Source organism: Phoca vitulina, unplaced genomic scaffold (assembly GCF_004348235.1).
Source record: "Phoca vitulina isolate PV1807 unplaced genomic scaffold, GSC_HSeal_1.0 scaffold3, whole genome shotgun sequence".
Classification (NCBI taxonomy): Eukaryota; Metazoa; Chordata; class Mammalia; order Carnivora; family Phocidae; genus Phoca; species Phoca vitulina.
In genome coordinates this window covers 25,110,859-25,134,953 of record NW_022589706.1, presented here as the reverse complement: position 1 = coordinate 25,134,953, position 24,095 = coordinate 25,110,859, and the positions used below count along the sequence as shown (strand labels likewise).

At 38.1% G+C, this 24,095-nt stretch overlaps 1 protein-coding gene across 1 annotated transcript in view; it reads right to left on the bottom strand.

Annotated features, from left to right (window-relative positions):
• Window positions 1-24,095, bottom strand: part of DTHD1 (death domain containing 1) — a 60,774-nt gene that overhangs the window by 22,054 nt on the left and 14,625 nt on the right. The window contains 4 exon segments of the mRNA XM_032399231.1: window positions 7,681-7,925; window positions 14,448-14,588; window positions 14,591-14,736; window positions 17,379-17,543. Coding sequence (XP_032255122.1) covers window positions 7,681-7,925; window positions 14,448-14,588; window positions 14,591-14,736; window positions 17,379-17,543 — 697 coding nt within the window.

Genomic DNA, 24,095 nt, shown 5'->3' with positions numbered 1-24,095 from the left:
AAAAAAAAAAGTCATTCCTGACAGGGCAGGGAGATGGCCCTGTAAGTCCAAAGTGGTGAGAAGATGGTGATTGTGGCGTAAATGGTGTACCAGCCTCTGCCTGCTTCCTCCCTTTGACAAAGCAAGTTATTTAATGTGGTGAGAAAGTAAGTGTTGAAGCAGTATCATTATTTACTAGAAATCACATGTCATGAGTTCAGTTAAAAAAAAAAAAGAGGAAGTTCAGGCTAAGCAAAACTTGGGTCAGCAGATGGCTTACGTAAATATGTAGGTGAGGTATGACTGAGAAAGTAGGGCCCCTGCAGAACCCCACAGAAACAGCCTCCAGACCCAGAACCCTTCTCTCCTTCAGAGCAAAACTTCCAAGCAGAGAGGAAGACTAAAAGGCAGTCACAATAGCACAAATAACCAAATGGCAGTCACCTATGTGACGCGATTTCAGAAGCACACATATACGCACACACCACTTCCTTCCACCTAAAAAAACCTTTGAGAGTTTTTTGAAACTTGCTTTGTTTCTGCCAAAGTACAAATAGAAATGGTGTGAACTGAATTCACTTGAATATTCTGTAAAAGAAGGAAGTTTGAAGCACAGCTTAGAAAAGACTTAGAGACAAATCATTGTTCTTTTCCACCATAAGTTTACACATATATTGATTATGTGACCATTTTCAGAAGATCATATTGAAATGTGAATTAGCATGAGGACCCTCTTTATCATTCAAACCAATTCACCTCTCTCTTCCCCTCCAATGAGCATTCGCCAGGGAGTCCTTGATTAAAATTCATGCCCATGGCAGTGTGGGTACTTGCTGTTTCCCTCACCACAGTGCTCTCCTGGCCACACAGACAGATGAGTTTCCTGTCAGTTACTCCTCAGCCCAGAAGGCACTCCACAGGGAAGCTTCTGTAAGCACACACTTCAAATTCTGTCAACCCTCCAAGGCTAATTTATTTTCCTTCTTGACACTTCTCACTTTCCTCTTCACACTTTGTGTATTTAAAATACAAGCTCTACTTATGAATTCATTCATTCAACAAACGTTATTTGAGCTCCTAACCCATGGCAGGCACTCTTCCAGGGCCTTGTAACTCAGCAATGAACAACAGATAAAGGTTCTTGCCCTCAAGGGGCTCATGTTCTCATTGTGAAGTAGTAGTGCTCCTATGATAAACATAATAAACAAAGAAATAAATGTTAATATCAATGCTTTAGAGGAAAGAAAAAAAAGCAGAGCACGTTAAGGAGGATCAGGAGTGTCAAGTTGTGTGGGGAGGAGTAGAGTGCAATAAGAAATAGAATCAGAGTAGGCCTCAGAGAGAAGGGGAAATTTCATCAAAGAATTAGAGGAGGTGAGGGTATTGGTCTTGCTGGTATCTGATGGATGGAAGAACACTCCAGGCAAGGGGAACCGCTAACATAAGGACCTGAAGCAGAAGCATGTGTGGCAAGTTCCAAGAACACTAAAAGGGTCATTGTGGCTAGAGTTGAACAAGGGAAGAGTATAGGAGAGACTGTCCTAGAGTCAATGAGGGCCAAGTTCATACTGAGGAGGTAGTCTTTTACCGTGAGTGAAACTAGGAGCCATTGCAGGGTTTGGAGCAGAGACAGGAAATGATCTGACTGATGGTTTAGAGGCTCATTCTCCTGTGAGTTGACAATAGTCTGCAGAGAGGTAAGAAGAAAATGAGACCATACCTAAAGAAACACTACTGTATGTCTGGTCCATGGGATACAAAAAGTTTTGGTTGAATGGATTAATATATGAAAGAATGGAATATGGAGGCTGAGGAATGAGACACAGAGTTCCTCACAAGCATGAGGTAATGGGTGATATGTTTTCACATCTTTGGAAATCAGACAGTACATTAAGGTCAAACATCAGAATTATGTGTTATGTGAATGTGTATGTTTCTATCTATATACATATGTATAAATATTTACTGCTTGTCTTCTGTGTGAAAGCACTTTTACTTTTTTTTTTTTTTTAAGATTTTATTTATTTATTTGACAGAGAGAGAGAGAACAAGTAGGCAGAGAGGCAGGCAGAGGGAACGGGAGAAGCAGACTCCCTGCTGAGCAGGGAGCCCGATGCGGGGCTCGATCCCAGGACCCTGGGATCACGACCTGAGCCGAAGGCAGCGGCTTAACCGACTGAGCCACCCAGGTGCCCCAGCACTTTTACTTTTGACAAATGCCTTCACCTAATTTACGCTGCATGTACAAATGTGTGCATACCGTGGTGTTCATTAATGCTAACCTCCATATAATAGGGCTGCTTTCATTTCCTGAAAAATAGCATATTCTAATACTGTCAAGCTGAGGTCAATTTTTTTTTAAATTCTGAACTTTATAGAAGGGATCTGTTCTTACAAACTGAAGGTCATGGTTTCAATTCCCACTTAGGTATATGTTTGAGAAGAGGGAAAATTTTCTACAGTCACAGATTTTTTTTTCTCAACCCAAAAAACTTCTAGTAAGCAGGCATGAAAAAGGGCCGAAAGAGTGTATCTGGAAAGCCCTCTACAAACCTATCTGGAAGAAAAAGAAAGGACTAATGGCTATGAACAGTAGCTTGATATATGAAGGTCAACAGACAAGTAAAATGTACTATCTTTAAACATGCCAATAGAGTTTCAAGATTATCACTGTTGAGACTGAACAATCTTGGGGTGCCTGGTGGCTCAGTCTTTAAGCGTCTGCCTTCAGCTCAGATCATGATCCCAGGGTCCTGGGATCGAGCCCCGCATCGGGCTCCCTGCTCAGCGGGAAGCCTGCTTCTCCCTCTCCCACTCCCCCTGCTTGTGTTCCCTCTCTTGCTGTGTCTCTCTCTGTCAAATAAATAAATAAAATCTTTTTTTAAAAAAAAGACTAAACAATCTTAAGGTTTGAAGAAATTGCCTCATTCATCTGACTATTCATAAATAATTATCGAGCATGTACTGTATGCCTGGCACTGGAAATGCAAATTGAACAGGACAATATCTGTGCCTGGATAATAATTGCATTTCCAACTAGAATAACATCACCCTCCAGGAGGGAAAATTCGCTCTTGGGCAAGTTGAAAAGACTTTGCACTTTTAATTTATAAAATACAAATATGCATACTGTGTATCTGTGATATTAAAATTTAATGGGGAGGGTTGATTAGAGGGAAAAATATCTAAAAAGACTCCTTAGGAGGGCAAAAACAAACACAAAGATTGAGAAATATTTGTCTACTGGGAATCGAGTGATTATGATAAAATACAGTAACTGGGGGCGCCTGGGTGGCTCAGATGGTTAAGTGTCTGCCTTCGGCTCAGGTCATGATCCCGGGGTCTTGGGATAGAGCCCCGCATTGGGCTCCATGCTCAAGTGGGGAGCCTGCTTCTCCCTCTCCCTCTGCCATTCTCTCTACTTGTGCTCTCTGGCTCTCTCTGTCAAATAAATAAATAAAATCTTTAAAAAAAAAAAGATTACATTAAAAAATAAAATAAAATAAAATACAGTAACTGCAGAGATAAGGAAGTGTAGGGTGTTGTGGGAACACATACCAAACACACCAAAGTTTATACGGAAGGGGAAGTCAAGGAAGCCTTCCTGGGAGAAGTCACACCTCAGCAGAGCTATAAGGGATGACCAGTAGGATTTGTTCAGGCAAGCAGGTGAGGAATGGTTTGCTAGAATCAAGGAAGAGGAAGAGCTTATGCAAAAGACCTGGACAATCACTCACATGGACTTTTATGGAGTGGAGCAAAATCTCTATAAAACCCTAAGCCATCTAGCTTGGCTAATTTGGCTCATTGATTCATGAAGTTAGATAGGCCGCAGAGAAAACACTGAAAACTGAAAGCTGAATTTGTGTCATGTTTTGGACCTCACATTTGTCCTCTCTTCCATAAGGGGCTTTCTCTCCATTGTTTGCCATCATCACAGTGAGGCCCTCACTACCTCCTGCCGGAGAATTCCAACAGCCCCCTTACCGTCTCCCACCAGTGTCCCTATAGCAGCAGAACAACAGAGTGAGCTGAGGAAGTCATGTACTAAACTGAGCCACCTGGAGAATGTCCCCAATGTCCCCTTCCTCTGCGCTGGACTCTTCATGTAGATCCAAATCAACTCTGCCAGCTAAATGTTTGCAAATGAGGCTATAAACCACTGGTTCAAGCAAATTTGAGTGCTCCATTAAGTCCGTACTTCTTAAATTTTTAGATCTAACGAACACTACAGACCTCCTCCTCATTCATCTGGTCGCAAATATTTAAAGGACCTACAATGCGCCAGGCACTGTTCTAATCACTGACGGTGCAGCCAGAGTAAGGAGACAAGGTCCTTCGCTCATGGAGTTTGCTTTCTCAAGGGTCAAAGGCAAATGGAAAATATATGAACAAATACATAAATCTAATAATTTCAATTAATGGTCAGAGTTACAAAGTAAGTTTTAAAAGGCTCATGGGTTAAAGAGTGACTTTAGAAAAGGATGTGGGGGAAAAGTCATAGGAGGTGATACGTAAGCTGAAACCAGAATGATAAAGAACCAGCTATACGACCATCTGAGGGAAGCGAGTCCCAAGTGTAGTGAGCAGCAAGTGCAAAGGCCCTAAGATGGAGATGAAAATGCACAGAGGGAAAACTGATAGTGGGTGTACATTTACACAGCTATACTGTTCTTAAATATAATTTTTTAAGTATAGGTGGTTTAATAGACTGCTACCCTACATATGCCTTCCAAGAACCCTAGAATCTCCTCCAAACCAGCAAGTAAAGAATTAATGTCTCTACAGCCCAGCACCTCGACTGTCATGGCTACTTTCAGTTTGACGGACCAGAATCCAGGTCATATCATTTGTTATATAATTTTCCTATCATCTTTACACTAAAGCATAATACTCATGAAATTATTATACAACTGCAGGGGTGAACACGGAAGTCCTAAAATCCATCTTATGTCCTTGAGTTTATCTAAATCCTGGTTTTATCTGCTAAAGAGACAAGAGCAGACTGTGGTTGCACATGTGGGAAGCTGATTTTCTGGGTTTGCATCCTAGTCAGACACTTACTTAGCTATGGGACCCTGAGCAAGTTGATGAAAATTTCTATGCCTCAGTTTCCTGTAAAATGAGAACAGTGATAATGTCTCATGTGCAGATTTAATAATATAGGGCATGTAAAGCACTTGAGAGACATTAGAAATTATTATAATGGTTGCTATATGAATTATGAATCCCTGTTAAGCTATGCCTACCACCTCCAGTCCAATTCATTCCTTTTTGTCATATTTTTTCTTCATTTCCACTGGCCAAATTTCTACCAACTTACAAAGCTCAGATAAAATGCTATACCCAGGGGCTCCTGGGTGGCTCAGTCGTTAAGCGTCTGCCTTCGGCTCAGGTCATGATCCCAGGGTCCTGGGATCGAGTCCCGCATCAGGCTCCCTGCTCGGTGGGAGCCTGCTTCTCCCTCTCCTCCCTGCTTGTGCTCTCTCTCACTATCTCTGTCACTATCTGTCTCTCTCTCTCTCTCTCAAATAAATAAATAAAATATTTTTAAAAAATGCTATACCCACCATGAAATTTCTACCAGCATCAGCTTCCAGAAAAGCTATTTTCCTCCTCTGAACAACTATGAGTACAATTTATCCCAATAGTCTAAATCATTTATTGTCTTACAAGGTGATTTTGTATACAGTTAACCCTTGAAGAACACAGGTTTGAAATGCATGGCTCAACCTATACACTGATTTTTTTTATAAATACAGCACATTACTATAAATGTATTTTCCTTATGATTTTCTTAATAATATTCTTTTCTCATTTATTGTAAGAATACAATATATTAAGCATGTAGCATACAATATGGGTCAATCAACTGTTTATGTCACAAGTAAGACTTCTGGTCAACAGTTAGCTATTAATGGTTAAGTTTTGGGGGAGTCCAATTTTATACTCAGATTTTTTACTATGTAGGTATTGGTGCCCCTAACCCCTGAGTTGTTCAAGGGTCCACCGTACGTGTTTTCCATACTCTGCTACATTGTAAATCATTTAGAGCAACACTGCCCCATAGAAATATATTTTGAGACAGGGCGCCTGGGTGGCTCAGTTGGTTAAGCGACTGCCTTCAGCTCAGGTCATGATCCTGGAGTCCCAGGATCGAGTCCCACATCTGGCTCCCTGCTCAGTGGGGAGCCTGCTTCTCCCTCTGACCCTCTCTCCTCTCATGCTCTCTCTCACTCTCTCTCTCTCTCAAAAAATAAAAATAAAAAGAAATATATTTTGAGACAAATAAGTAATTTGAAATGTTCTAGTTAGCCACATAAAAAGTCTTTTTTAAACAGGTGAAATTAATTTTACAGGGTTAAGTAGTAATGTATTTTATTATATTACTTATATTATGATTATATATTTTATTTAGCCCCATAACCGAAATATTATAATTTACTATAAAATCAATATAAACAAATGATTAATGACTTATTTTACATTTTTTTGTACTGCGTCTTTGAAATCTAGTGTGTACCTTACACTTAGAGCACATCTCAATTTGGACTAGCCATATTTCAAGTGCCCCACGGACACATATGGATAGTGGCTATCATTTGGGACAACACAGTTTTAGGGCATGTATTACCCTCTATATCTCTGCATTTTTCATAATGCCTGGCATAGCACATAACCTATTTCAGAAGTTCAATTAATATTTGTCAAATTTATTAACTACTTTGTTAATTAAGTTAAAATCAGTACAAAATCTAACAGTATGGAAAACATATTTCTGGTATTCGTGACACAAAGAGCAAAAACGTGAAAAAATAATTTTAGAATCTTTAAAGAATAAGTTTACTCTTTAGAGTGATAAAGTGAATTTTTCAGTTATACTTCTCATTAAGAATATACTTTAGAAGTACTAAGTCCTGGATCATTGAAGAAAATAGTATGCACAGCAATAAAATTATTTGTTTGACCTATTTGGAGAAACAATTCAATCTTACTTTCCTGTTAAGAATAAGGATTCGGAGGGGGAGATGAACCATGAGAGACTATGGACTCTGAGAAAGAAACTGAAGGTTCTAGAGGGGAAGGGGTTGGGGGGGATGGGTTAGCCTGGTGATGGGTATTAAAGAGGGCATGTACTGAATGGAGCACTGGGTGTTATATGCAAACAATGAATCATGGAACACTACATCAAAAACTAATGATGTAATGTATGGTGATTAACATAACATAATAAAATTAAATTAAAAAAAAGAATAAGGATTTTAGGTAAGAGTAATTCACTCTTTAGTGTGCAGGATTTGATAAGTCTGGATGAAAATATTTTGAAGTTGTTTTCCTGCTCACCATATGACTTCTTAAATGTGTTGTGCTCTGAAATATATTCAGTGTTTCATAAATGATTTTCCAGTTATTCTGATGCAGTTACAGAAAATAATGACATTATTTCCATAACCATTAAGAACATACTATCAGGACCAGACCAACTTGAATTATTCCTGTTAGAAAGTCACGATGAAAGAAAGTGAAAATCGTGATATGTATTCCACCACTCTAAAACTGTAGCTACCCACTCCTTCCTTATCAACTCTAGACCTGCCTTTCTTTTTAACCTTAAGTATCCATATGCATGAAGTATAGATTATGGTAGAGAATTATGAAGAATTAACAAAATATGGTAGTTAAGGAAGTAAAATAACTTACCCCTGGCAATTTCAATGGTAATTTGCAAATTGGCAACTGATAATGGTTTTCCTCAAGTATAAGAGATTGATCCAAGTTGTGGACTACCTTTTCTTTAGGTATTTTATAAACTACAATGGTGCCCTTATAATGAGGGCAGCTATAGTTTCCAAATTCATCCATCTCCTTGATTTGGAGTTCCAGCCTGGATTTTCTTTGTAAATGAAAAATAAGCTTGTAATCTTTTCCATAATCCTTCCCATTGCCTAAGAAGAAGTGAAATACATTTGTTACTATTAAAATTTACCACTTTGTCTTATTTACTTTTTTAAAATCCAAATAACTATTTCACTTTTTAAAACTTTTTAAGCTTTTTTGGTGTCATCGCCTTTTGCCAAAATTTAAGCAGCAATAGGCTGCGACTGCAGATTACTAAAAAGATTTCTTATCTGTAATTGGACCAGGTGCTCTCTGGCTTCTCAATCTAATAATCTTTGATTTTCTTTTTCCATTCCGTTTTGCTTTAACAAAAAACTATTGGAAATACTCAGTTCTTTCTGTATTTAGAAAATTATTTTTACCTTTCAATAATTGTCTTTTTTATCTCCCCTAACTATTAATAGCATATGGGACCCTATCATGACCTCACAATAGGCATTCTAGATGTACGGTAGCCACTAGCAGTGTGTGGCTTGTAAAATTTAAGGTGAAATTAATTAAAATAAATAAAATGAAAAATCAATTCCTCGGTCACTCCAGCCACAGTTCAAATATTCAGTAGCAACCTGTCTAGGAGCTACCTTACTTGGTAGTGCAGATGCAAAACATTTCCACCATCACAGAAATAGAGATGTTTTAGCAAAACTTCAAAATGGAAGACTTACTAGATTCATGTTACTGACATTTTTATTGAAACCTGATTAATTCTGCCAAATAAGGGTATATCTTCTCAACTGCTCATTGAAAATACCAGAGCTTTAGTGGAGATTACTTTTCACTCATGGGGGTTTTACCAGGACAATTTTATATTGTCATTGCAAAAGCAAAACAGACACTGCCATTTTCCCTAAGGCATGTCTGCATTACCCTTTGCAAAATTTAAATGTAAGCTATATTGTAACAGTTAAGATAGTATGTTTCAAACTTAAAGAGCTAGATCCAAGGCCGGCCCAACTATTTATCTACATTGTAATATTTATCCAGTCCTTTCACATCTCTGAACTTCTTGGAAGCTTAACTTCCTTATCTTTAAAACAAGATAAATAAAACTTACCTCCTAGGATTGTTCTGGGAATGAAAAGAAATAATATGGATAAAATGATCGGCACAAGGGCCTAGCTCATAATAAGTGCTCAGTAGGTGATAGTAATAATAGCAAATGATAAGAAAGAAGCAGGATCCTTCAACTGGTTTAAATTTGTATGATAAAAAACAACCCACTTAATATTTTTTTAACATCAACATGAAGCCTTTATATAGAAGTTGCAACTTCCTATTTCTAGAAGCCTGAACATTGACTACTCAGAGCTCTCTCTCATGGAAAACCTGCCCAATGAAATAAGAGTTCTGTGAGAGATGTAGATGACACCAATATTTTTCTCCCTGTTGAACTGCTAGATGTCATTTTGGTGAATCTCTAAAGCACAGTTAAGTCTAGATTTGAATAACTCCAGGTTATGAAATGTGTTGGAGTGTGTCTCTTCACATAAGTTTATATTTTAGAGGCAACTTGGCTACTTGAACAGAACAATTCCTAGGACATCCTAGGAAAGGAATGAAAAGCCAGGGCTTGCCTTCTTAAAAGAGTTTCACTCTGGTAAAAAAAAAAAGAAAAATAAATTTGGAGTCACTAAAATGTCACCTAGTAAATTAGCTAACTTAGAGTTTTTAGATCACTGGAGTAACACCTGGCAAAGTTCTACTCCATACTATTAGAGTTGTTACTTTGGTCCCAATAGAATACAACTTAATAAATCTCCCCTTCTATCCTTTGAAAGATACTCCCTGCCAGGTATTCAATTACTCATAAGGGATAATTTAGATGCAGGATATAAAGATTGAGGGTGAGGCAAAGCTACATCGGTTCAATTTAGATCTTAAGTTTATCTGCCTCCCATTGCCAGTTAATTTTTTTAAATAAAGATCTGTAATGTAAATCTCATGTTTATATATGAAATAAAGATGAAATTGTTGAGGATTTCCTAGTAATAAATAGCATTATCTTAGTATTATAAATAGAAAGTCTAGATTTTTTTTTAAGTTGGAATTTCATTGCTGCCAAGATATAGCACTATATTTTGAATACCCCTTGAAAAAAAATTTTAAAAAATTTAAAAAAAGGACAAGCAGCACAAAGAAATTTCACTATTCTACTTTTTTTCTCCCATATTGGCATATTTAGAGAAGTAAAAGCAAAATTCATTTATTGCATTCCAAAATTATGAAATCAACCTTTAGTTGACATTTTGAGAACCTTTTTCTCTTCAACATATTACATAATATATTTCCTAGAAGACCTTGGAATAGTAGCTGTTCAATAAATATTTGCCATATGAAGAAATACAGAATTTACTTATATTTTATATTACTAGATACACCTTGTAGCAATATATTTTCTTCTCAGTGAAGGGAACTGGAATATTTTTCAAAGATGACATAGAAAGTACAAATGTAGAAATATATGCTTTTGCTTAGAATATTCAGATGAGTAAGTGAAAGGCTAGCAAAATAGAGAACCAGAAGAATTTTGTAAGAACCACTGGCTCAGGGTTTTTCTGTATCCTAACACATCTCCACCACCTCTACCCGTAAGCCACCACCATCCCATGCTTGGTTTATTGTAATGGCTCATTAACTCATCTTCCCAATTCTTCTTTTGCCTCTGAGATTATAACTGTGTTGAGAATCTATTCTATAACTCAGATCATGTGACTCCTCTGTTAACAAAATGGCTCCCCATTTCACTTGGAATAAAAGGCCAACTCCTTGCTATGACCTTCAAGGAATAGTCAGTACTCACCTCCTCTCCTACAACAGTCCTCTCACTTCTTCTCATCCACCCATTTCAGCCTCCTTGCTGTTCCTCAAACAGATCAGGCACACATATGCCTCTGTTCAGTAGCACTTGTAATCCCTCAGCCTGGGACAGACTCCCCTGAGATAGGATGATGGCTCCTTTCTCACCTTCTTCAAATCTCTGCTTAAATGTCACTTTCTCAAAAAGGTCCTCCTTCATGAGTCTATTTAAAATGGCAACTCTGCCACTCCCTCTGAGACTCTTGATGTCTTTTCCTTGCTGTATTCATCTATAAGGCACTTCCCTCCCATCACACTGTACATTTTATTTACTTATTTGCTTCTCTGTCTCTCTCCAGTAGAAAAAATATACACAAGGGCAGGAAATTTTATTGAATGAATAAAAGGGGGCTCATTCTAACATCCTACACATGTTTCTGGGTAAGGCACTTCTCTGGGCCAAAGGGCATTCAGGGCAACTTTGACACACCCAGACGTCTTTAGGAATTACTAGATTTGATGGGTCATGCTAAAGTGTCATTATATCAAATTTTATCTGCCCATTTCCTGGCACTTTCTGGATTTTGTGAGCACTGGGGGTTTAGATGACATGTGATAGGAAGTCTAAGTGATGAATTAACAGCTCTAACCCGGAGAATGAAAGTATATATTCAGAAGGATGCCAAAGGCTAATATAAAAAACCCAGGGGAGCACCTATCTTATTTTCTCTTAGAAGGAGAAATAAAGTACATGGCCCATGATCTCACTTAAAAGAATCATCTCTATTCTATATAAATACATATAAAAATTTTGACATTTCTCAAAAAACAGTCATCTAAATCCATTAAAGTTTTAAATACTTTTAATTGCATAATTCTATAATGTTAAGTTCTTTCCCAAGTTTTTGTCTTCCATTCTTCCAACAAATACTACTTCTAACTGTCAGGCACTGTACTAGGTGCTGGGGATTGAATGGTGCCCACCAACAGGACAGGACCTGCTCTCAAGGGACTGTAGTCAGATATTGATCTGGATATTGATCAAACAATTAAATGAATAAAAAAAGATTGTCTCTACAGCCATGTACACAAAAGAGAAGTACATAAAGATCTGAAAAAGTAAGATAAGAACTGACATAATCAGGAAAGATGGGAACACTCTTCTAAACATGATCATCAAGGTGAGGTACAAAAGTACAGTAGGAGGTAACTGGAAGTGGGTGGGGTGGATGGGTGGGGAGGAGAACCCTCTAAGCAGACATTATCTGAATTGTATGTCTTTGAGATTCAGAGAAACTATCACAGGCTCTAATGAAAGGATGAGGTATCCGTGATTTCCTGGGAATCTTGTTCCTCCTAGATGGCGAAAAATCCATTAAGGCCCTAGATCTGAGCACAGGTCTCTAGGAAAGGCAAAGCAGACACAATCTGGCATCCTGTCTGATCCATTTCCCTCACGTGAAGATGAGTTCTTCTCCATTCCCTACATGGAGAAATTGCTCATGTGCTGGCCTCCTCGAGCACTCTTATTTTAGCTTATGTTCCCCCTCCCAATTACGGGCAATAATACACTCAGTACCATTGCTTATAAGAAGCACAGTAACTCACTCCTGTTTAGGGCACTAGGTAAACATAGCTGTTGTCCCCAGTGTTACAGGAAAATCACTGGCACCATTAGTTTGGGTGGGACACTTCCAGTATTTGACTATCTCTTCTTAGAGAGATTGTCCGAGGGTGGAACTGTGGTTTCTGCTTTGGAAGCCAAGTAGAAAGGGATCTCTTCTACCTTCCTTCCTCCCCCTCCTCCCCCTTCCCTTTTCCTTTTTCTGATACCCTTGTCACTCACTCACTAAGTCCTGCCGGCTGACTCAGTTGGCTGGGACACTGAACGTGGAAGTGGAAAAGGCAGTTCACGTTGGGAAGCTTTGGGCCTCATCTCTGAGATGCCAGAAAAAGGGCAGCCTCGGCTTCAAGCTGCATCATTTTTGTGACAAGAAAGAGCCAATGGTGCTTGGCTTAATTTCCAGAATCAAAGAGAAAATAGGCATCATTAAAAATCAATGAGATCGGGGCGCCTGGGTGGCTCAGTCGTTAAGCGTCTGTCTTCGGCTCAGGTCATGATCCCAGGGTCCTGGGATTGAGCCCTGCATTGGGCTCCCTGCTCAGCTGGGAGCCTGCTTCTCCCTCTCCCACTCCCCCTGCTTGTATTCCTGCTCTCGCTTCATCTCTCTGTCAAATAAATAAATCTTTAAAAAAAAAATCAATGAGATCTGTATCAGTTTATAAGTGAACTGAAAATATTACTTCAGGTCAAGTCTATCACAAGATTCCTGGGCCAGAAATCCCCATAAAACCCATGCCTGACTTCTCCCCTACCCCTGGCTTTTGCATGCATACCTGTTAGATTCTATTCCACATCAAGGAAAGAAGTTACAGAGGGGAAGTGGTTGAATTAGTAAAAAAGAAATCGCTGGAATGGCAACTTCTCCAAAAATCTTTTTAATCTCTTCTCTCATACAGCTGTATTCTCTCTGTGTTCTCCTTTTTCTTCCTTTTCTTGTTCCCTTCATCTTCTTTTACCCCCTTTTCTTATCTATTCCCTCACTTCTCCCCCCTTATCCTGCAACCTCTCATATTCATTCGTGCTGTTTTTCTTAGTATTGTCATATATTCACCCATTTACTGCATACCTATTGAAAGCTCTTGATGTACCAGGTTCTCGATGTACCAGGTTCAGGGGTACACAGCAAGAAAGACATAGTCATCAACCTTATGAAATTTACATTCCAGTGAAGAACATAAGTATATGAATGAAAAGTAAATAAACAAATAAATAAAATATTTTCAAATTGTGGTAAGATTTATAATGGAAGCAAAAAGGCACCAGATAAATATGAGGATGAGAGGTAAACAGGGTATGTCATCTAGATCAGAGAGAGGTTCTTGGTAAAACCTATTGATTGCTTCTCAGAGTAGTCTTTTAAATATATAGGGGCGCCTGGGTGGCTCAGTCTTTGAGCATTCGCCTTCGGCTCAGGTCATAATCCCAGCGACCTGGGTTCGAGCCCCACATTGGGCTCTCTGCTCAATGGGAAGCCTGCTTCTCCCTCTCCAGCTCCCCTTGCTTGTGTTCCCTCTCTTGCCATCTCTCTCTGTCAAATAAATAATAAAATCTTTTTAAAAAATAGATATATATATAAAATAAAATAAGTAAAAGTATAAGTAAGATAATTATACTGGAATATAGTTCTATCTACACATCTCTTGGGAGTCCAGTGATCCCAGGTTAGATTCTTCATAAGACATCAGAACGAGTTTAGTTATTATTTTAAGTAAAATAAGAGATAATTGTAAGGTTTTAATGATGGGGTAATAAAGTATGATTTATATTTTTAAAAGATGACTATTGTTCCTGTGTGGAATTAGATTTCACGTGGCTAATAGTAGAAGCAGAGGAGTATTTAGGAGGCAACTGCACTGGTATGTGAGAGCGATGATTCTAGCTTGGACTCAGAGAGTAATCACGGAGAAGACTATTTCTAGAAGAATGTCACTTAGAGTCTGCCTGTAAGGGATCATGCACCCCTCATAAGAAAAGAAAGAGACCGGAAAGGAAGAAACAAATAAGTGTTTTCCTCTTCCCACTTTTTAAAAGCCTCCTCTCAGTTTTCTGGAAGCGTCCTTAGTCATACAAGTTTCACGAACACTTTCTGAAGTTTGCGGCCGTTAGCCCATAGAGCATACAACAAGTGTCTTTATATGTCTTTACTTACTTGAAGCAAAGATATTTCCAGTAAATCTTAAAAGAAGTTGGTCTCTTTCTTTTACTTGGAAGGAGCGCGATGGCTTCTGGGGACCACCGAACGTTTCTGAGCGCAGGTTCCGAAGCACCTGGTTTAAATCTTTGGACGGCCCATGAGAATAACGACTCTCTGGGGATTGTCTTTCTGGTGGCAAAGAACAGCACAGGCAATGCCGCTGAGCATGGCTTCCTCCAGAGCTTTCATGAAAGAAACCAAATGGCTGTTTTCCACATTGGAAGAAAGATGAAGCACAATAAACCTGCATGGGAGCAGAGAGGCATGACATTAAGGGCCACCTGTCATCTCAAAGATAGCACTGATAACAAGCAACACCCAAGGAGAGAGCCATTCTCATCCAAGCATTCTTCAAAATCAAGCATGCTGGGATAACCAAATAGTTAGATTCATGAGTGACATTAATGAAACTCTTGGCAGTCAGGAAACTGTTCAAACCAAACCAAGTTCTAAACAGATGTTCATGGACGAAGCAATCATCCTGGCTCAGATCAGCTCTAAATATGGCAGCATATTTTTTTATATATATTTTTTATTATTATGTTAATCACCATACATTACATCATTAGTTTTTGATGTAGTGTTCCATGATTCATTGTTTGCGTATAACACCCAGTGCTCCATGCAGAACGTGCCCTCTTTAATACTCATCACCAGGCTAACCCATCCCCCCACCCCCCTCCCCTCTAGAACCCTCAGTTTGTTTCTCAGAGTCCATAGTCTCTCATGGTTCGTCTCCCCCTCCAATTTTCCCCCCTTCATTCTTCCCCTCCTGCTATCTTCTTCTTCTTCTTTTTTTTTAACATATAATTTATTATTTGTTTCAGAGGTACAGATCTGTGATTCAACAGTCTTGCACAATTACAGTGCTCACCATAGCACTTACCCTCCCCAATGTCTATCACCCAGCCACCCTATCCCCCCCCCCCCCCCCCCCACTCCAGCAACCCTCAGTCTGTTTCCTGAGATTAAGAATTCCTCATATCAGTGAGGTCATATGATACATGTCTTTCTCTGATTGACTTGTTTCGCTCAGCATAACACTCTCCAGTTCCATCCACGTCATTGCAAATGGCAAGATTTCATTCCTTTTGATGGCTGCATAGTATTCCATTGTATATATACACCACATCTTCTTTATCCATTCATCTGTCGATGGACATCTTGGCTCTTTCCATAGTTTGGCTATTGTGGACATTGCTGCTATAAACACATACCCGCGCTCCTTCCAAGTAGGGGTAGGTTGCACATACCCCTTCGGATCCCTACATTTGTATCTTTGGGGTAAATACCCAGTAGTGCAATTGCTGGGTCATAGGGTAGCTCTATTTTCAACTTTTTGAGGAACCTCCATACTGTTTTCCAGAGTGGCTACACCAGCTTGCATTCCCACCAACAGTGTAGGAGGGTTCCCCTTTATCCGCATCTCCGCCAACATCTTTTAAATTATATTTTAACTAGCATTACCAAAGAGTATTACTTCAAACTATGCAAAGAGAAAGATAATCAAGATCATCCATTTACTACCAGTGGGACAAAGAATACATGTCATAATTAAGTGGGAGTTAAAATTTTTATCTCTCACTGTGTGGTAAAGATTGTTGTGAATGGACCCTGTTATGAGTTGAATTTTGTCCCCTCTACTCAAATTCCTGTGTTGCAGGCCTAACCCCCAGTACCTTAGAATGTGACCTTATTTGGAGATAGGGTCTTGACAGAGGTAATCAAGTTAAGGTGGTCATTAGGTCCAATATAACTGGTGTCATAAAAAGGGGAAATCTGGACATAGAAATATGCATACACACGGAATGCCATGTGAACATGAAAATGGCCATCTATAAGCCAAAGAAGGAGGCCTGGAATGGATCCTTCCTTCACAGTCTTCAGAGGAATGAAACTTGCAAACACCTTGATCTTGGACTTCTAGCCTCCAGAATTATGAGACAATACATTTCTGTTGTTAAAGCCACCTAGTTTGTGGGACTTTATTATGGCAGCCTGGCAGACTAATACACACATCTTTCTCTGGGCTGGATCACTACCCCCCCACACATTTCCCCCAACTCTTCTCCAGAGAATTACCCTACAGGAGCCCCCTCAACTAGAGCATCCCTGCACCCATGGACAGGGACTGACTGATGCAGGGGTGTAAAGCCAGCCTTCTTGGTCTTCATGCTCCAGAGCTTCCCTCAGGTATCAGGCTGAGATAAAACTTCTACTGAAACCAGAGGTTTTCCGATCTTATTCCCTTGCCCTACTTGTTTCTTTCATTCCCTTATAGGATTCACCTAAGTGTTCTCCCTCAGTAAATCAATAAATTCTCATCTTAGACTCTGTTTCTGACCCAAGACAATTGTAGATGTAAGATCTTCCATTTAAAAATAAAAGCTATTTTTAGCCATAGGATTGTCTTCTCTTTATGAATGTCTGCTCCTGATGAACCTTAAAACTGTCTAAAACTCTTTTCATAATGAACTGTCTAGAAAACATGGAAATGAGAAAGTAAAATGAGGACACAGAAATAATGAATTCAGTTACATATACATAGTTATGAGATGAGCATAGTATGAACAGTAAATTACTGTCTTTATGGAATTTCATAAATAAAGGTGCTATTTTAAAACTATTTGGGAGTTAAAAGAAAACTTAAACAATACATCTAAGTTATGAGTGGTTTCCGAATGCACTTATTAAACTCTCATGAATGAAATTATAGATAGCATATTCAGATCAATTCTGGTTTACATTTTAAGCACACCCTGAAGAACTATTGATACTCTTATTTGAGGAATAAAAATTTAATCCTATAATTCCATTTCTGTAAACATCAATTATAAATCATCAAGACATAATATTGTCAACTTTTATTGTTCACTATTGTATTACCTCTCTAAATGTTCACACAACTCAAATGATATCAAGCCACTCTGCATGTTTCTCACGACCACATCATCCAGCCCAAACCAACCACTGTCTTGGCTTCTGAATCCCAGTAATTTCAAAGATTCACAGGCATTCGTCCCAGGTTTTCTTATGGAAGCGCTTTTTGTCCTATATAATGGTAGCAGAAGAGAGACTGGTAAAATTTGTGTGGCACAAATCTTATTTAATGCATTCATTCTTTCATTAAATGAATAATCCAATAACAATACATTAAGTATATTCCATGTGCCAGGAATTATGCCATGCACCAGGAATACAAAGATAAGAAATATATAGCCCTTGCTCTGCAGAAGCTCACGGTATTACAGTGTTATCCAAATACAGGACAAGGTGATCAGTGTGGTAATTAAGGGAATGTGCAGGATGGTTTAGCAGCAGAAGGAAGGTGCTCAGGGAAGCTTGCAGAGTGAAAATGTTAATATTTGTGATGAGCTTCGGAGAATGAGAAGCATTTCATTACTGGCAAAAGAGTTAAGGGAAAACCCCAAAACATTAATAAACTCGCTGGTGTGAATCCAGATGCTTCAGAAGAGCCAAGAGTAGTGGAGGAGGCTGATAGGTAAGACCACAGACTCAGGAGCAAGACTACTTTGAAATACTGGGTGAATCTGCATCTTATTAACTGCATAACCACGGGAAGGTATTTGATCTCTCTGTATCATCATTTTCTTATTTATAGTATGAGAGTAATAACAGTATCTACATCACAGAGCGGAATTCGTATTTGTAAAGCACTTATAATTGTAGTAAGCATTAATGGCATTAATATTCTCATCCTACTTCCTACAGATATAGCCAGTTAGCTTTCTTGCACAGTTCTCCTTCCTTTAAACCTGCTCCACACAAATGCTCCAAAGGGGGCAGTTGTATGTACCATGTGCTATCTTCCACCAGCCAGAGCTGAATTGACTCATAGTAGACCAATTTTCAGCACCCTACAAATTTTATCCTTTTTCTTTAGAATTTGTCTTAAGAGGTTCAGAGATTATAATTTGTCACTGTTGTCCTTCAGCCGCAGTGCCCTGGGTTATGAAAATAATAAGCACAGATATTAGTAAGAAAGGAAAAATAGAGGAGATGCTAAAAGAGAAAAGGAGAAAAATCACAATGAAAGAATTCATGTAGTCCTAGAGATGGAATGAATAGTCTTACAATAAACTTCTCTTTTCCTGAATTCCCTTAAATGGAGATCTGTTCCTCACAAAGGAAGAAAAGTCCTTGATACTGAACATCTTGGGGGAAAAAAAAATGGTCTAATAATGCTACTACTCACAAGGGTTTCAGAACCATTTTAGCTAGCTACTAAGAATGAAGACCAAGTGTGAATCCCACATCTTTATTTGTGAATAGAATTAGTTATGGCGGGGTACCTGTGTGGGCTCAGCTGGTTAAGTGTTTGTCTTCGGCTCAGGTCATGATCCTGGAGCTCTGGGATCGAGCCCCGCATTGGGCTCCCTGCTCAGAGGGGAGTCTGCTTCTCACCTCTGCCCCTCACCCTGCTCTTGTGCTCTCTCTAACTCTCTCTCTCACAAATAAATAAATAAAATCTTAAAAAAAAAAAGAATTAGTTATGGCTTTAAAACCACCTTAATGTTTACAGGTTGAGCTGTCCTATAACCCATAAATTAGGAACTAAGCCAGATTTAAATGTCCACCCTGAAAACTTTAGACTCTACTGATTCCTTCAGGGAATCAACCAATTTAAAATAAGGAGGATGGGGAAGAAATAGCATTTAGTTTTGGGGTTTTGTTTTAAAACCGCAAATAGAGTAAATTTTGTAATCCTTCGAAGTTAATAATTTATTAACACAGGAAGATATACTAAAATTGAATCCAAAACTTTGATCATTTACTAGAAACTTACTTAATTAAATGTATTATTGATTTCTTTTTCTGATGACAATTCTTTTTTTTCTACCAAAAGCTTAAATTTTTGTGGGGACCTGCAGGTTTTTAGCTGTAGTGGAAATGACCCTCCTCCCAGGTCCAGGTGGGTGTAAAACCTGAGCCAAATAGTCATTTGGCATTCATTAATACAATTTGCCAAAAAATTCAATTTTTCCCCATCCTGAGCACATGATAGGATTGCACCCCCTTTTTAATTTTTTTTTAATTTAAATTCAATTAATTAACATATAATGTATTATTTGTTTCAGGGATACAGGTCTGTGATTCATCAGTCTTATATAGTACCCAGTGCTCATTACAACATATACCCTCCCCAATGTCCATCACCCCATTACCCCACCACCCCCAACACTCCAGCAACCCTCAGTTTGGGTAAGATTAAGTAAGATCAGGAATGTCTTATGATTTGTCTCCCTCTGTGATTTTGTCTTGTTTCATTTTTTCCTTTCTTCCCCTATGATCCTTTGCCTTGTTTCTTAAATTCCACATATCAGTGAGGTCATATGATAATTGTCTTTCTCTGATTGACTTATTTTGCTTAGCATAATACCCTCTAGTTCCATCCACGTCATTGCAAATGGCAAAATTTCATTTTTTGATGGCTGCATAATATTCCATTGCGTGTGTGTGTGTGTGTGTGTGTGTGTGTGTATACACACCACATCTTCTTTATCCATTCATCTGTAAATGGACATCTGGGCTCTTTCCATAGTTTGGCTATTGTGGACATTGCTGCTATAAACATTGGGGTGCAGGTGCCCCTTTGGATCACTACATTTGTATGCTTGGGGTAAATACCTAGTAGTGCAATTGCTGGGTCTTAGGGTAGCTCTATTTTCAACTTTTTGAGGAACCCCCATACCATTTTCCAGAGTGGATTGCACTTCCTGTCCCCCCTATGGTTGAGGGGGACCATATGACTAGCTCTGGTTAATGAATGGTGAATGTCACTTGGAGACCAAGCATTTAATTGCTCATGCAGATCTACCAAAACTTTTTCTTCTGCTACCATGACAGCAGCCAGAAAGTGGTTGCCTTTCAGCCTGAGTCCTGGAGTAAGGATAACCAAGAAGCAGCCTGCCTTTGATGGCAACACAGCATGTGTGAGATATAAAGATTGTCATCAGTCCTCGGGAATTCAGGTTTTTGTTAACATGCCATAACCTAGCCTAGCCCACCCTGTATGGTGCGTCATCCTTCCGGTCCCAGTGATCTGTTCAGTGATGGGTTTGTAACTGATTTAGAGTGAGAATAACTCTCAGGGCCTTTATGCATATCCATGGGACAGCTTCCCCTTTTCCACTGAACTTGGAGTTATCAAGATGTAGCTATCTTGCCAGCATGAGGGACAAGCCTGTCAGAGAATGGAATTGGCACAGAGGACGGCAGAAAGAGAAGAGAGAGACTAAGTTCTTTCTGGTTTAAGAGGAACGTAAAGATAAATATATCCCCAGACTTTATTTACATGAACCAAATAATTCCTTTCCCCTTAAAATTTCGAGTTTGCTTTTCTGACACTTAAAATCAAAAAAATCCTTAATGATATAAAGATCAAAATTAGATTCCATTTTTTCCAGCTTTATTGAGATGTAATTGACATATTGTATAAGTTTAAGGTGTACAATGTGATGATTTAATACGTGTATATGTTGTAAAATGATTATTATAGTAAAGTTAGTTAACACATCCATCACCTCAAATTTAGACTTTAATATGATAATAGATATACCTCATCTTGAAACTAAATGATTTGGCAGCATCCTTATTTATCCCAGCTGTTCTTAACAATTCTGCAAATAAACTCTTCCTTCTATATATGCTATTAGCAAACTTTCACATCTAGTATTGCCTAGCAATACTATTGAATAGCACTTGATCACACTCCACAGGACGTTCTAATGTATTAGGAGTTCCATAAAACATAATCAACCTTTATTAAATCAATTTTTTTATTCAAGAATAATTGACCTTGCTATTTCTTGAGTTGAAGACTTTTTCCATATCAAAATTCCAGGCATTAAGGGGATTAATTGGCCCATTTAGGTTCAAGTGTTAAATTATAATTAACAGGGACATTGAAAAACATGAAAAATCCCTTTACGTCCACATGGATATACAGAACAATTTCCAGAATTTGTGACACAATTCCCAAAAAATAAAGTGGCTGGGTAGACAAAGCAACAGATGTCCACTCCAGACTGCCTTTCTGAGGTCTAACAGTGCCCCGACATATTTTTCCTAGATAAATGCCTTAATGCCACACAATTAAGAGATACTCAGAAGATTTTTCCCAAGATAAAAAAGATCTGTTCGAAGGTTCCACAAGTAGAAATAGACATTGCTGGGAACTTTTCAAGGATAGTTTCTTTTTTTTTAATCCTTTTTTTTCTATAGCAGTTTTGGGCTTACAGCAAAATTGAGAGGAAGGTACAGAGATTCCCTATTTAGCTCCTACCCCCACATATGCATAGTCTCTTACATTACCAATATTCCCCATCAAAGTGGTACCTTTGTTACAATTGGTGGACCTACATTGATACATCATAATCACCCAAAATCCATAGTCTACATTAGGGTTCACTCTTTGTGTTGTACATTCTATAGGTTCGAACAAATATAAAATGACATGTATCCATCATCATAGTATCGTGCCGAGCATCTTCACCACCCTAAGAATCCTCTGTATTCCGCCTATTTGTCCCTCCTTCACTCCAACCTCTGGCAACCACTGATCTTTTTACTGTCTCCATAGTTTTGCCTTTTCCAAAATGTCCTACAGTATGTATCATATGGTATGTAGCCTTTTCAGATTGGCTTCTTTCACTTAGTAATATGCATTTAAGGTGCCTCCATGTCTTTTTTGGCTTGATAGCTCATTTCTTTTTGGCACTGAGTAATTTTCTATTGTATGGATGTTATCTATCCATTCACCCACTGAAGGACATCTTGGTTACTGCCAAATTTTGACAATTATGAATAAATTTTCTGTAATATCTATATGCAGGTGTTTGTGTTGACATGTTTTCAATTCCTTTGGATAAATACCAAGAAGTGCTTAAGATAAGAGTATGGTTAGTTTTGTAGGAAACTAACAGTTTTCCAATGTAGCTGTACCATTTTGTATTCCCACCAGCAATGAATAAGAATTCCTGCTGCTTCACATCCTCACCAATATTTAAGGTTGTCAGTGTTCTGGATTTTGGCCATCCTAATAGATATGTATTGATGTGTCATTTTTGTTTTAATTAGCATCTCAGTGATGACATAATGTGGAGTATCTTTTCAGATTCTAATTTGCCAACTATATATCTTCTTTGGTGAGGTATCTGTTAAGGTCTTGGGACCATTTTTTAATTAGGTTTTTTGTTTCTTATGTTAAGTTTTAAGAGTTCCTTGTATATTTTGGAAAATAGTCCTTTATTAGATGTATCTTTTGAAAATATTTTCTCCCAGTCTGTGGCTCATCTTATTTTCTCGATATTGCCTTTCCCAGAGATAATTTTTAATTTTATGAAGTCCAGCGTATCAGTTATTTCTATCATGGATTGTGCCTTTGATGTTGTATCTAAAAGTCATCACCATGCCCAAGGTCATCTAGGTTTTCACTTATGTTATCTTCTAGGAGTTTTATAGTTTTGCATTTTACATTTATGTCTATAATCCATTTGGGGTTAATTTTTGTGAAGAGTATAAAGTCTGTGTCTAGATTCATTTTTTTGCATGTGGACATCTACTTGTTCCAGCACTTGTTTTCTTCAGAAGACTGTCTTTACTCCATTGCATTGCCTTTTCTCCTTTGTCAAAGATAAGTTGACTATATATATATATATAAATTTCTGGGCTCTCTTTTCTGTTCTACTGATCTATTTGCCTATTCTTTCACCAATACCATACTGTGTTGAGTACTATAACTTTATAGTAAGTCTCGAAGTCAGGTAGTGCCCCTCTTCCGTCTCTATTCTTCTCCTGTGTTGGCTATTCCGGGGGATCAGCTCTTTTTGGTTTCTTAAGTTAATGGTAGTTTTACCAACTTGTCTATTTTATTCTTACATAATATGACACATCTATTTCACAAATATTCTTGTATATGACTCACATGTTACATTTTAACAAGATCATCTTAAAACCAATAGCATTATGCAGAAATGGCATTCTCCATGAGCAAAATTGTTTTCCCATCTAACTCTCTAAAATATTTCTTACATAATATGGAATAAGTTTTTATTTAATAAATTAATTTCACCTTTCATTACTGTCAAGAAATCTTTTCTGGTTCATAATTAAATGACACTCATCTTTTCCCAGAAATCATTCAGACATAAAGGAATGTGATGTAATAAAGACCTTTAATTCTTATTATTTAGACTATGTTTTGGCCTCAACTAGTTTTTATCTTTTTTATTTTATGAGGCATGGAGTGCTTCATTGTGTTCCTATTTCCATAGAAAATGTTCACCTATTTTCACCCTTTGATGAAAGAAGGTTAAATAAACAGCTGGTATAGGATCCCATTTTATTGTTTAATGCTCCACTGGATAGAGAAAATGCATCTACCATATCTAGCATTAATAACAACAGAGCATATTATGAAATACTAATTTAACATTCTTAAAAAGTATTGAAGGATTACTAATACTATTTACATTTCCACAAATGCATTCATTAATTTATTTAATTCATGCAACGTTTTTTGAGCACCTACTATGTTGTACTTGTGCTTAGTGATGCTAAATGGAAAAGAGAATTTAATAA